At 49.2% G+C, this 13,367-nt stretch overlaps 1 protein-coding gene across 3 annotated transcripts in view; it reads right to left on the bottom strand.

Moving 5' to 3' along the window:
• Positions 1 to 13,367, bottom strand: part of LOC121274258 (SLIT-ROBO Rho GTPase-activating protein 3-like) — a 282,583-nt gene that overhangs the window by 81,023 nt on the left and 188,193 nt on the right. For all 3 annotated transcript variants that reach the window (XM_041181468.1, XM_041181470.1, XM_041181469.1), the window contains one exon: positions 13,304 to 13,367. This exon is cut by the window's right edge and continues 164 nt beyond it. In XM_041181468.1, the coding sequence (XP_041037402.1) occupies positions 13,304 to 13,367 (64 nt within the window). The remainder of the gene's footprint in view (positions 1 to 13,303) is intronic.

Below are 13,367 nucleotides of genomic sequence, written 5' to 3'. Positions count from 1 at the left end.
CACCCTGTCCCAATAACAGCCACATATCACCCTGTTTCAATAACAGCCACATATCACCCTGTCCCAATAACAGCCACATATCACCCTGTCCCAATAACAGCCACATATCACCCTGTCCCAATAACAGCCACATATCACCCTGTCCCAATAACAGCCACATATCACCCTGTTTCAATAACAGCCACATATCACCCTGTCCCAATAACAGCCACATATCACCCTGTCCCAATAACAGCCACATATCACCCTGTCTCAATAACAGCCACATATCACCCTGTCCCAATAACAGCCACATATCACCCTGTCCCAATAACAGCCACATATCACCCTGTCCCAATAACAGCCACATATCACCCTGTCCCAATAACAGCCACATATCACCCTGTCCCAATAACAGCCACATATCACCCTGTCCCAATAACAGCCACATATCACCCTGTCCCAATAACAGCCACATATCACCCTGTCCCAATAACAGCCACATATCACCCTGTCCCAATAACAGCCACATATCACCCTGTCCCAATAACAGCCACATATCACCCTGTCCCAATAACAGCCACATATCACCCTGTCCCAATAACAGCCACATATCACCCTGTCCCAATAACAGCCACATATCACCCTGTCCCAATAACAGCCACATATCACCCTGTCCCAATAACAGCCACATATCACCCTGTCCCAATAACAGCCACATATCACCCTGTCCCAATAACAGCCACATATCACCCTGTCCCAATAACAGCCACATATCACCCTGTCCCAATAACAGCCACATATCACCCTGTCCCAATAACAGCCACATATCACCCTGTCCCAATAACAGCCACATATCACCCTGTCCCAATAACAGCCACATATCACCCTGTCCCAATAACAGCCACATATCACCCTGTCCCAATAACAGCCACATATCACCCTGTCCCAATAACAGCCACATATCACCCTGTCCCAATAACAGCCACATATCACCCTGTCCCAATAACAGCCACATATCACCCTGTCCCAATAACAGCCACATATCACCCTGTCCCAATAACAGCCACATATCACCCTGTCCCAATAACAGCCACATATCACCCTGTCCCAATAACAGCCACATATCACCCTGTCCCAATAACAGCCACATATCACCCTGTCCCAATAACAGCCACATATCACCCTGTCCCAATAACAGCCACATATCACCCTGTCCCAATAACAGCCACATATCACCCTGTCCCAATAACAGCCACATATCACCCTGTCCCAATAACAGCCACATATCACCCTGTCCCAATAACAGCCACATATCACCCTGTCCCAATAACAGCCACATATCACCCTGTCCCAATAACAGCCACATATCACCCTGTCCCAATAACAGCCACATATCACCCTGTCCCAATAACAGCCACATATCACCCTGTCCCAATAACAGCCACATATCACCCTGTCCCAATAACAGCCACATATCACCCTGTCCCAATAACAGCCACATATCACCCTGTCCCAATAACAGCCACATATCACCCTGTCCCAATAACAGCCACATATCACCCTGTCCCAATAACAGCCACATATCACCCTGTCCCAATAACAGCCACATATCACCCTGTCCCAATAACAGCCACATATCACCCTGTCCCAATAACAGCCACATATCACCCTGTCCCAATAACAGCCACATATCACCCTGTCCCAATAACAGCCACATATCACCCTGTCCCAATAACAGCCACATATCACCCTGTCCCAATAACAGCCACATATCACCCTGTCCCAATAACAGCCACATATCACCCTGTCCCAATAACAGCCACATATCACCCTGTCCCAATAACAGCCACATATCACCCTGTCCCAATAACAGCCACATATCACCCTGTCCCAATAACAGCCACATATCACCCTGTCCCAATAACAGCCACATATCACCCTGTCCCAATAACAGCCACATATCACCCTGTCCCAATAACAGCCACATATCACCCTGTCCCAATAACAGCCACATATCACCCTGTCCCAATAACAGCCACATATCACCCTGTCCCAATAACAGCCACATATCACCCTGTCCCAATAACAGCCACATATCACCCTGTCCCAATAACAGCCACATATCACCCTGTCCCAATAACAGCCACATATCACCCTGTCCCAATAACAGCCACATATCACCCTGTCCCAATAACAGCCACATATCACCCTGTCCCAATAACAGCCACATATCACCCTGTCCCAATAACAGCCACATATCACCCTGTTTCAATAACAGCCACATATCACCCTGTCCCAATAACAGCCACATATCACCCTGTCCCAATAACAGCCACATATCACCCTGTCCCAATAACAGCCACATATCACCCTGTCCCAATAACAGCCACATATCACCCTGTCCCAATAACAGCCACATATCACCCTGTCCCAATAACAGCCACATATCACCCTGTCCCAATAACAGCCACATATCACCCTGTCCCAATAACAGCCACATATCACCCTGTCCCAATAACAGCCACATATCACCCTGTCCCAATAACAGCCACATATCACCCTGTCCCAATAACAGCCACATATCACCCTGTCCCAATAACAGCCACATATCACCCCGTCCCAATAACAGCCACATATCACCCTGTTTCAATAACAGCCACATATCACCCTGTCCCAATAACAGCCACATATCACCCTGTTTCAATAACAGCCACATATCACCCTGTCCCAATAACAGCCACATATCACCCTGTCTCAATAACAGCCACATATCACCCTGTCCCAATAACAGCCACATATCACCCTGTCCCAATAACAGCCACATATCACCCTGTCCCAATAACAGCCACATATCACCCTGTCTCAATAACAGCCACATATCACCCTGTCCCAATAACAGCCACATATCACCCTGTCCCAATAACAGCCACATATCACCCAGTCCCAATAACAGCCACATATCACCCTGTCCCAATAACAGCCACATATCACCCTGTCCCAATAACAGCCACATATCACCCAGTCCCAATAACAGCCACATATCACCCTGTCCCAATAACAGCCACATATCACCCTGTCTCAATAACAGCCACATATCACCCTGTCTCAATAACAGCCACATATCACCCTGTCCCAATAACAGCCACATATCACCCTGTCCCAATAACAGCCACATATCACCCTGTCCCAATAACAGCCACATATCACCCTGTCCCAATAACAGCCACATATCACCCTGTTCCAATAACAGCCACATATCACCCTGTCCCAATAACAGCCACATATCACCCTGTCCCAATAACAGCCACATATCACCCTGTCCCAATAACAGCCACATATCACCCTGTCCCAATAACAGCCACATATCACCCTGTCCCAATAACAGCCACATATCACCCTGTCCCAATAACAGCCACATATCACCCTGTCCCAATAACAGCCACATATCACCCTGTCCCAATAACAGCCACATATCACCCTGTCCCAATAACAGCCACATATCACCCTGTCCCAATAACAGCCACATATCACCCTGTCCCAATAACAGCCACATATCACCCTGTCCCAATAACAGCCACATATCACCCTGTCCCAATAACAGCCACATATCACCCTGTCCCAATAACAGCCACATATCACCCTGTCCCAATAACAGCCACATATCACCCTGTCCCAATAACAGCCACATATCACCCTGTCCCAATAACAGCCACATATCACCCTGTCCCAATAACAGCCACATATCACCCTGTCCCAATAACAGCCACATATCACCCTGTCCCAATAACAGCCACATATCACCCTGTCCCAATAACAGCCACATATCACCCTGTCCCAATAACAGCCACATATCACCCTGTCCCAATAACAGCCACATATCACCCTGTCCCAATAACAGCCACATATCACCCTGTCCCAATAACAGCCACATATCACCCTGTCCCAATAACAGCCACATATCACCCTGTCCCAATAACAGCCACATATCACCCTGTCCCAATAACAGCCACATATCACCCTGTCCCAATAACAGCCACATATCACCCTGTCCCAATAACAGCCACATATCACCCTGTCCCAATAACAGCCACATATCACCCTGTCCCAATAACAGCCACATATCACCCTGTCCCAATAACAGCCACATATCACCCTGTCCCAATAACAGCCACATATCACCCTGTCTCAATAACAGCCACTATCACCCCTGTCCCAATAACAGCCACATTCACCCTGTCTTCAATAACAGCCACATATCACCCTGTCTCAATAACAGCCACATATCACCGCTGTCCCAATACAGCCACTTATCACCCTGTCCAATAACAGCCACATATCACCCTGGTCCCAATAACAGCCACATATCACCCTGTCTCATAACAGCCACATATCACCCTGTCCATTACAGCCACATATCACCCTGTTTCAATAACAGCCACATATCACCCTGTTTCAATAACAGCCACATATCACCCCGTCCCAATAACAGCCACTATATCACCCTGTCCTTACAATAACAGCCACATATCACCCTGGTTCAATAACAGCCACATATCACCCCGTCCCAATAACAGCCACATATCACCCTGTCCCAATAACAGCCACATATCACCCTGTCCCAATAACAGCCACATATCACCCTGTCCCAATAACAGCCACATATCACCCTGTCCCAATAACAGCCACATATCACCCTGTCCCAATAACAGCCACATATCACCCTGTCCCAATAACAGCCACATATCACCCTGTCCCAATAACAGCCACATATCACCCTGTCCCAATAACAGCCACATATCACCCTGTCCCAATAACAGCCACATATCACCCTGTCCCAATAACAGCCACATATCACCCTGTCCCAATAACAGCCACATATCACCCTGTCCCAATAACAGCCACATATCACCCTGTCCCAATAACAGCCACATATCACCCTGTCCCAATAACAGCCACATATCACCCTGTCCCAATAACAGCCACATATCACCCTGTCCCAATAACAGCCACATATCACCCTGTCCCAATAACAGCCACATATCACCCTGTCCCAATAACAGCCACATATCACCCTGTCCCAATAACAGCCACATAATCACCCCTGTCCCAATAACAGCCACATATCACCCTGTCCCAATAACAGCCACATATCACCATGTTTCAATAACAGCCACATACACCCTGTCCCAATAACAGCCACATATCACCCTGTTTCAATAACAGCCACATATCACCCTGTTTCAATAACAGCCTCTTATCACCCTGTCCCAATAACAGCCACATATCACCCTGTCTCAATAACAGCCACATATCACCCTGTCTCAATAACAGCCACATATCACCCTGTCCCAATAACAGCCACATATCACCCCGTCCCAATAACAGCCACATATCACCCTGTCCAATAACAGCCACATATCACCCTGTCCAATAACTGCCACATATCACCACCTGTCTCAATAACAGCCACATATAACCACTGTCCCAATAACAGCCACATATCACCCTGTCCCAAATAACAGCCACATATCACCCTGTTTCAATAACAGCCACTATATCACCCTGTCCCGATAACAGCCACATATCACCCTGTCCCAATACAGCCTCATATCACCCTGTTCAATAACAGCCACTTATCACCCTGTCGCAATAACACCACTATATCACCCCTGTTCAATAACAGCCACATATCACCCTGTCCAATAACAGCCACATATCACCCTGTACATAACAGCCACATATCACCCTGTCTCAATAACAGCCACATATCACCCTGTCCCAATAACAGCCACATATCAGCCCGTCCCAATAACAGCCACATATCACCCTGTCCAATAACAGCCACATATCACCCCAGTCCCAATAACAGCACATATCACCCTGTCCCAATAACAGCCACATATCACCCCTGTCCCAATAACAGCCCACATATCACCCTGTCCCAATAACAGCCACATATCACCCTGTCCCAATAACAGCCACATATCACCCTGTCTCAATAACAGCCACATATCACCCTGTCCCAATAACAGCCACATATCACCCTGTCCAATAACAGCCACATATCACCCTGTCTCAATAACAGCCACATATCACCCTGTCCCAAAAACAGCCACATATCACCCTGTTTCAATAACAGCCACATATCACCCCGTCCCAATAACAGCCACATATCACCCCGTCCCAATAACAGCCACATATCACCCTGTTTCAATAACAGCCACATATCACCCTGTCCCAATAACAGCCACATATCACCCTGTTTCAATAACAGCCACATATCACCCTGTCCCAATAACAGCCACATATCACCCTGTTTCAATAACAGCCACATATCACCCTGTTTCAATAACAGCCACATATCACCCTGTCCAATAACAGCCACATATCACCCAGTCCCAATAACAGCCACATATCACCCTGTCTCAATAACAGCCACATATCACCCTGTCCCAATAACAGCCACATATCACCCTGTCCCAATAACAGCCACATATCACCCCTGTCCCAATAACAGCCACATATCACCCAGTCCCAATAACAGCCACATATCACACCCTGTCCCAATAACAGCCACATATCACCCCTGTCCCAATAACAGCCACATATCACCCTGTCCCAATAACAGCCACATATCAACCTGTCCCAATAACAGCCAACATATCACCCTGTCCCAATAACAGCCACATATCACCCTGTCCCAATAACAGCCACATATCACCCTGTCCCAATAACAGCCACATATCACCCTGTCCCAATAACAGCCACATATCACCCTGTCCCAATAACAGCCACATATCACCCGTCTCAATAACAGCCACATATCACCCCTGTCCCAATAACAGCCACATATCACCCTGTCTCAATAACAGCCACATATCACCCCTGTCCCAATAACAGCCACATATCACCCTGTCCCAATAACAGCCACATATCACCCTGTCCCAATAACAGCCACATATCACCCTGTCCCAATAACAGCCACATATCACCCTGTTCCCAATAACAGCCACATATCACCCTGTCCCAATAACAGCCACATATCACCCTGTCCCAATAACAGCCACATATCACCCTGTCCCAATAACAGCCACCATATCACCCTGTCCCAATAACAGCCACAATATCACCCAGTCCCAATAACAGCCACATATCACCCTCGTCCCAATAACAGCCACATATCACCCTGTCCCAATAACAGCCACATATCACCCTGTCCCAATAACAGCCACATATCACACGGGCCCCAATACAGCCACATATCACCCTGTCCAATAACAGCCACATATCACCCTGGTCCCAATAACAGCCACATATCACCCTGTCCCAATAACCGCCACATATCACCCTGTCCCAATAACAGCCACATATCACCCTGTCCCAATAACAGCCACATATCACCCTGTCCCAATAACAGCCACATATCACCCTGTCCCAATAACAGCCACATATCACCACCTGTCTCCAATAACAGCACATATCTCCCTGTCCTCAATAACAGCCACATATCACCCTGTCTCAATAACAGCCACATATCACCCAGTCCCAATAACAGCCACATATCACCCTGTCCCAATAACAGCCACATATCCCCCGTCCCAATAACAGCCACATATCACCCTGTCCCAATAACAGCCACATATCACCCTGTCCCAACAACAGCCACATATCACCCTGTCCCAATAACAGCCACATATCACCCTGTCTCAATAACAGCCACATATCACCCTGTCCCAATAACAGCCACATATCACCCTGTTTCCCAATAACAGCCACATATCACCCCGTCCCAATAACAGCCACATATCACCCTGTCCCAATAACAGCCACATATCACCCTGTCCCAATAACAGCCACATATCACCCTGTCCCATAACAGCCACATATCACCCTGTCCCAATAACAGCCACATATCACCCCTGTCCCAATAACAGCCACATATCACCCTGTCCCAATAACAGCCACATATCACCCTGTCCCAATAACAGCCACATATCACCCCTGTCCCAATAACAGCCACATATCACCCTGTCCCAATAACAGCCACATATCACCCTGTCCCAATAACAGCCACATATCACCCCGTCCAATAACAGCCACATATCACCCTGTCCCAATAACAGCCACATATCACCCTGTCCCAATAACAGCCACATATCACCCTGTCCCAATAACAGCCACATATCACCCTGTCCCAATAACAGCCACATATCACCCTGTCCCAATAACAGCCACATATCACCCGTCCCCAATAACAGCCACATATCACCCTGTCCCAATAACAGCCACATATCACCCTGTCCCAATAACAGCCACATATCACCCTGTCCCAATAACAGCCACATATCACCCGTCCCAATAACAGCCACATATCACCCTGTCCCAATAACAGCCACATATCACCCCTGTCCCAATAACAGCCACATATCACCCCTGTCCCAATAACAGCCACATATCACCCTGTCCCAATAACAGCCACATATCACCCTGTCCCAATAACAGCCACATATCACCCTGTCCCAATAACAGCCACATATCACCCTGTCCCAATAACAGCCACATATCACCCTGTCCCAATAACAGCCACATATCACCCTGTCCCAATAACAGCCACATATCACCCTGTCCCAATAACAGCCACATATCACCCTGTCCCAATAACAGCCACATATCACCCTGTCCCAATAACAGCCACATATCACCCCGTCCCAATAACAGCCACATATCACCCTGTCTCAATAACAGCCACATATCACCCTGTCCCAATAACAGCCACATATCACCCTGTCTCAATAACAGCCACATATCACCCTGTCCCAATAACAGCCTCATATCACCCCTGTTCCAATAACAGCCACATATCACCCTGTCCCAATAACAGCCACATATCACCCCTGTCCCAATAACAGCCACATATCACCCGTCCCAATACAGCCACATATCACCCTGTCCAATAACAGCCACATATCACCCTGTCCCAATAACAGCCACATATCACCCTGTCCAATAACAGCCACATATCACCCTGTCCCATAACAGCCCACATATCACCCTGTCCCAATAACAGCCACATATCACCCTGTCCCAATAACAGCCACATATCACCCCTGTCCCAATAACAGCCACATATCACCCTGTCCAATAACAGCCACATATCACCCTGTCTCAATAACAGCCACATATCACCCAGTCCCAATAACAGCCACATATCACCCCGTCCCAATAACAGCCACATATCACCCTGTCCCAATAACAGCCACATATCACCCTGTCCCAACAACAGCCACATATCACCCTGTCCCAATAACAGCCACATATCACCCTGTCTCAATAACAGCCACATATCACCCTGTCCCAATAACAGCCACATATCACCCTGTCTCAATAACAGCCACATATCACCCTGTCTCAATAACAGCCACATATCACCCTGTCCCAATAACAGCCACATATCACCCTGTTTCCATAACAGCCACATATCACCCCGTCCCAATAACAGCCACATATCACCCGTCCCAATAACAGCCACATATCACCCTGTTTCCAATAACAGCCACATATCACCCTGTCCCAATAACAGCCACATATCACCCTGTTTCAATAACAGCCACATATCACCCTGTCCCAATAACAGCCACATATCACCCTGTTTCAATAACAGCCACATATCACCCTGTTTCAATAACAGCCACATATCACCCTGTCCCAATAACAGCCACATATCACCCTGTCTCAATAACAGCCACATATCACCCTGTCTCAATAACAGCCACATATCACCCAGTCCCAATAACAGCCACATATCACCCCGTCCCAATAACAGCCACATATCACCCTGTCCCAATAACAGCCACATATCACCCTGTCCCAATAACAGCCACATATCACCCCGTCCCAATAACAGCCACATATCACCCTGTCCCAATAACAGCCACATATCACCCTGTCCCAATAACAGCCACATATCACCCTGTCCCAATAACAGCCACATATCACCCTGTCCCAATAACAGCCACATATCACCCTGTCCCAATAACAGCCACATATCACCCTGTCCCAATAACAGCCACATATCACCCTGTCCCAATAACAGCCACATATCACCCTGTCCCAATAACAGTCACATATCACCCTGTCTCAATAACAGCCACATATCACCCTGTCCCAATAACAGCCACATATCACCCAGTCCCAATAACAGCCACATATCACCCTGTCCCAATAACAGCCACATATCACCCTGTCCCAATAACAGCCACATATCACCCTGTCCCAATAACAGCCACATATCACCCAGTCCCAATAACAGTCACATATCACCCTGTCCCAATAACAGCCACATATCACCCTGTCCCAATAACAGCCACATATCACCCAGTCCCAATAACAGCCACATATCACCCTGTCCCAATAACAGCCACATATCACCCTGTCCCAATAACAGCCACATATCACCCTGTGCCAATAACAGCCACATATCACCCCGTCCCAATAACAGCCACATATCACCCTGTCCCAATAACAGCCACATATCACCCCGTCCCAATAACAGCCACATATCACCCTGTCCCAATAACAGCCACATATCACCCTGTCTCAATAACAGCCACATATCACCCAGTCCCAATAACAGCCACATATCACCCTTTCCCAATAACAGCCACATATCACCCTGTCCCAATAACAGCCACATATCACCCTGTCCCAATAACAGCCACATATCACCCAGTCCCAATAACAGCCACATATCACCCTGTCCCAATAACAGCCACATATCACCCTGTCTCAGTAACAGCCACATATCACCCTGTCCCAATAACAGCCGCATATCACCCTGTCCCAATAACAGCCACATATCACCCTGTCCCAATAACAGCCACATATCACCCTGTCCCAATAACAGCCACATATCACCCTGCCCCAATAACAGCCACATATCACCCCGTCCCAATAACAGCCACATATCACCCCGTCCCAATAACAGCCACATATCACCCTGTCCCAATAACAGCCACATATCACCCCGTCACAATAACAGCCACATATCACCCCGTCCCAATAACAGCCACATATCACCCCGTCCCAATAACAGCCACATATCACCCCGTCCCAATAACAGCCACATATCACCCTGTCCCAATAACAGCCACATATCACCCTGTCCCAATAACAGCCACATATCACCCTGTCCCAATAACAGCCACATATCACCCTGTCCCAATAACAGCCACATATCACCCTGTCTCAATAACAGCCACATATCACCCTGTCCCAATAACAGCCACATATCACCCTGTCCCAATAACAGCCACATATCACCCTGTCCCAATAACAGCCACATATCACCCTGTCTCAATAACAGCCACATATCACCCCATCCCAATAACAGCCACATATCACCCCGTCCCAATAACAGCCACATATCACCCCGTCCTAATAACAGCCACATATCACCCCGTCCCAATAACAGCCACATATCACCCTGTCCCAATAACAGCCACATATCACCCTGTCCCAATAACAGCCACATATCACCCTGTCTCAGTAACAGCCACATATCACCCTGTCTCAGTAACAGCCACATATCACCCTGTCTCAATAACAGCCACATATCACCCCGTCCCAATAACAGCCACATATCACCCTGTCCCAATAATAGCCACATATCACCCCGTCCCAATAACAGCCACATATCACCCTGTCCCAATAACAGCCACATATCACCCCGTCCCAATAACAGCCACATATCACCCTGTCCCAATAACAGCCACATATCACCCTGTCCCAATAACAGCCACATATCACCCTGTCCCAATAACAGCCACATATCACCCTGTCCCAATAACAGCCACATATCAACCTGTCCCAATAACAGCCACATATCACCCCGTCCCAATAACAGCCACATATCACCCTGTCCCAATAACAGCCACATATCACCCTGTCCCAATAACAGCCACATATCACCCAGTCCCAATAACAGCCACATATCACCCTGCCCCAATAACAGCCACATATCACCCTGTCCCAATAACAGCCACATATCACCCCGTCCCAATAACAGCCACATATCACCCCGTCCCAATAACAGCCACATATCACCCTGTCCCAATAACAGCCACATATCACCCTGTCCCAATAACAGCCACATATCACCCTGTCCCAATAACAGCCACATATCACCCAGTCCCAATAACAGCCACATATCACCCCGTCCCAATAACAGCCGCATATCACCCTGTCCCAATATAATTCACAATGTCACCTACCAGCGTCAGTGCAAAAGGTCATGGAAAAGAGATCAACTGCTCCTCTTCCAACCTTCACCGTGAGATCTCTTACACCCACCCCAGAATGCAGGCAGGGGCTCAGTTTAATGTCTCATCCCGAAAGACAGCACCTCTAACAGTGCAGCACTCCCTCAGCACTGACCCTCTGACAGTGCGGCGCTCCCTCAGCACTGACCCTCCCACAGTGCGGTGCTCCCTCAGCACTGACCCTCCCACAGTGCGGCTCTCCCTCAGTACTGACCCTCCGACAGTGCGGCGCTCCCTCAGCACTGACCCTCCGACAGTGCGGCTCTCCCTCAGTACTGACCCTCCAACAGTGCGGCGTTCCCTCAGCACTGACCCTCCGACAGCGCGGCTCTCCCTCAGCACTGACCCTCCGACAGTGCGGTGCTCCCTCAGTACTGACCCTCCCACAGTGCGGCGCACCCTCAGCACTGACCCTCCCACAGTGCGGTGCTCCCACAGCACTGACCCTCCGACAGTGCGGCTCTCCCTCAGCACTGACCCTCTGACAGTGAGGCACTCCCTCAGCGCTGACTCTCCGACAGTGCGGCGCTCCCGCAGCACTGACCCTCCAACAGTGCAGCGCTCCCTCAGCACTGACCCTCCGACAGTGCGGTGCTCCCACAGCACTGACCCTCTGACAGTGCGGCGCTCCCTCAGCACTGACCCTCTGACAGTGCGGTGCTCCCACAGCACTGACCCTCTGACAGTGCGGCGCACCCTCAGCACTGACCCTCCCACAGTGCGGCACTCCCTCAGCACTGACCCTCCGACAGTGCGGCGCTCCCTCAGCACTGACCCTCCGACAGTGCGGCTCTCCCTCAGTACTGACCCTCCGACAGTGCGGCTCTCCCTCAGCGCTGACCCTCCGACAGTGCGGCGCTCCCTCAGCACTGACCCTCTGACAGTGCGGCGCTCCCTCAGCGCTGACCCCCAGTGAGTGCTGAGCCCTGGCGTCCGATCCTCAGTGAGTGTGACCCCCCCACCACCCTCTGGCAGCGCAACCCCAGCCCCTTCTGCCCACTCACCAGTAATCTCCCTCCTCGGTCATGCACTTCTCATAGACTGGTCCCTGCAGCTCCTCCTGCCGGG

The sequence above is a fragment of the Carcharodon carcharias genome (genome assembly GCF_017639515.1).
Source record: "Carcharodon carcharias isolate sCarCar2 chromosome 35 unlocalized genomic scaffold, sCarCar2.pri SUPER_35_unloc_5, whole genome shotgun sequence".
NCBI classification, from domain to species: Eukaryota; Metazoa; Chordata; class Chondrichthyes; order Lamniformes; family Lamnidae; genus Carcharodon; species Carcharodon carcharias.
Note: the sequence above shows the minus strand (reverse complement) of the source record. Positions and strands in the feature narration are given on the sequence as shown.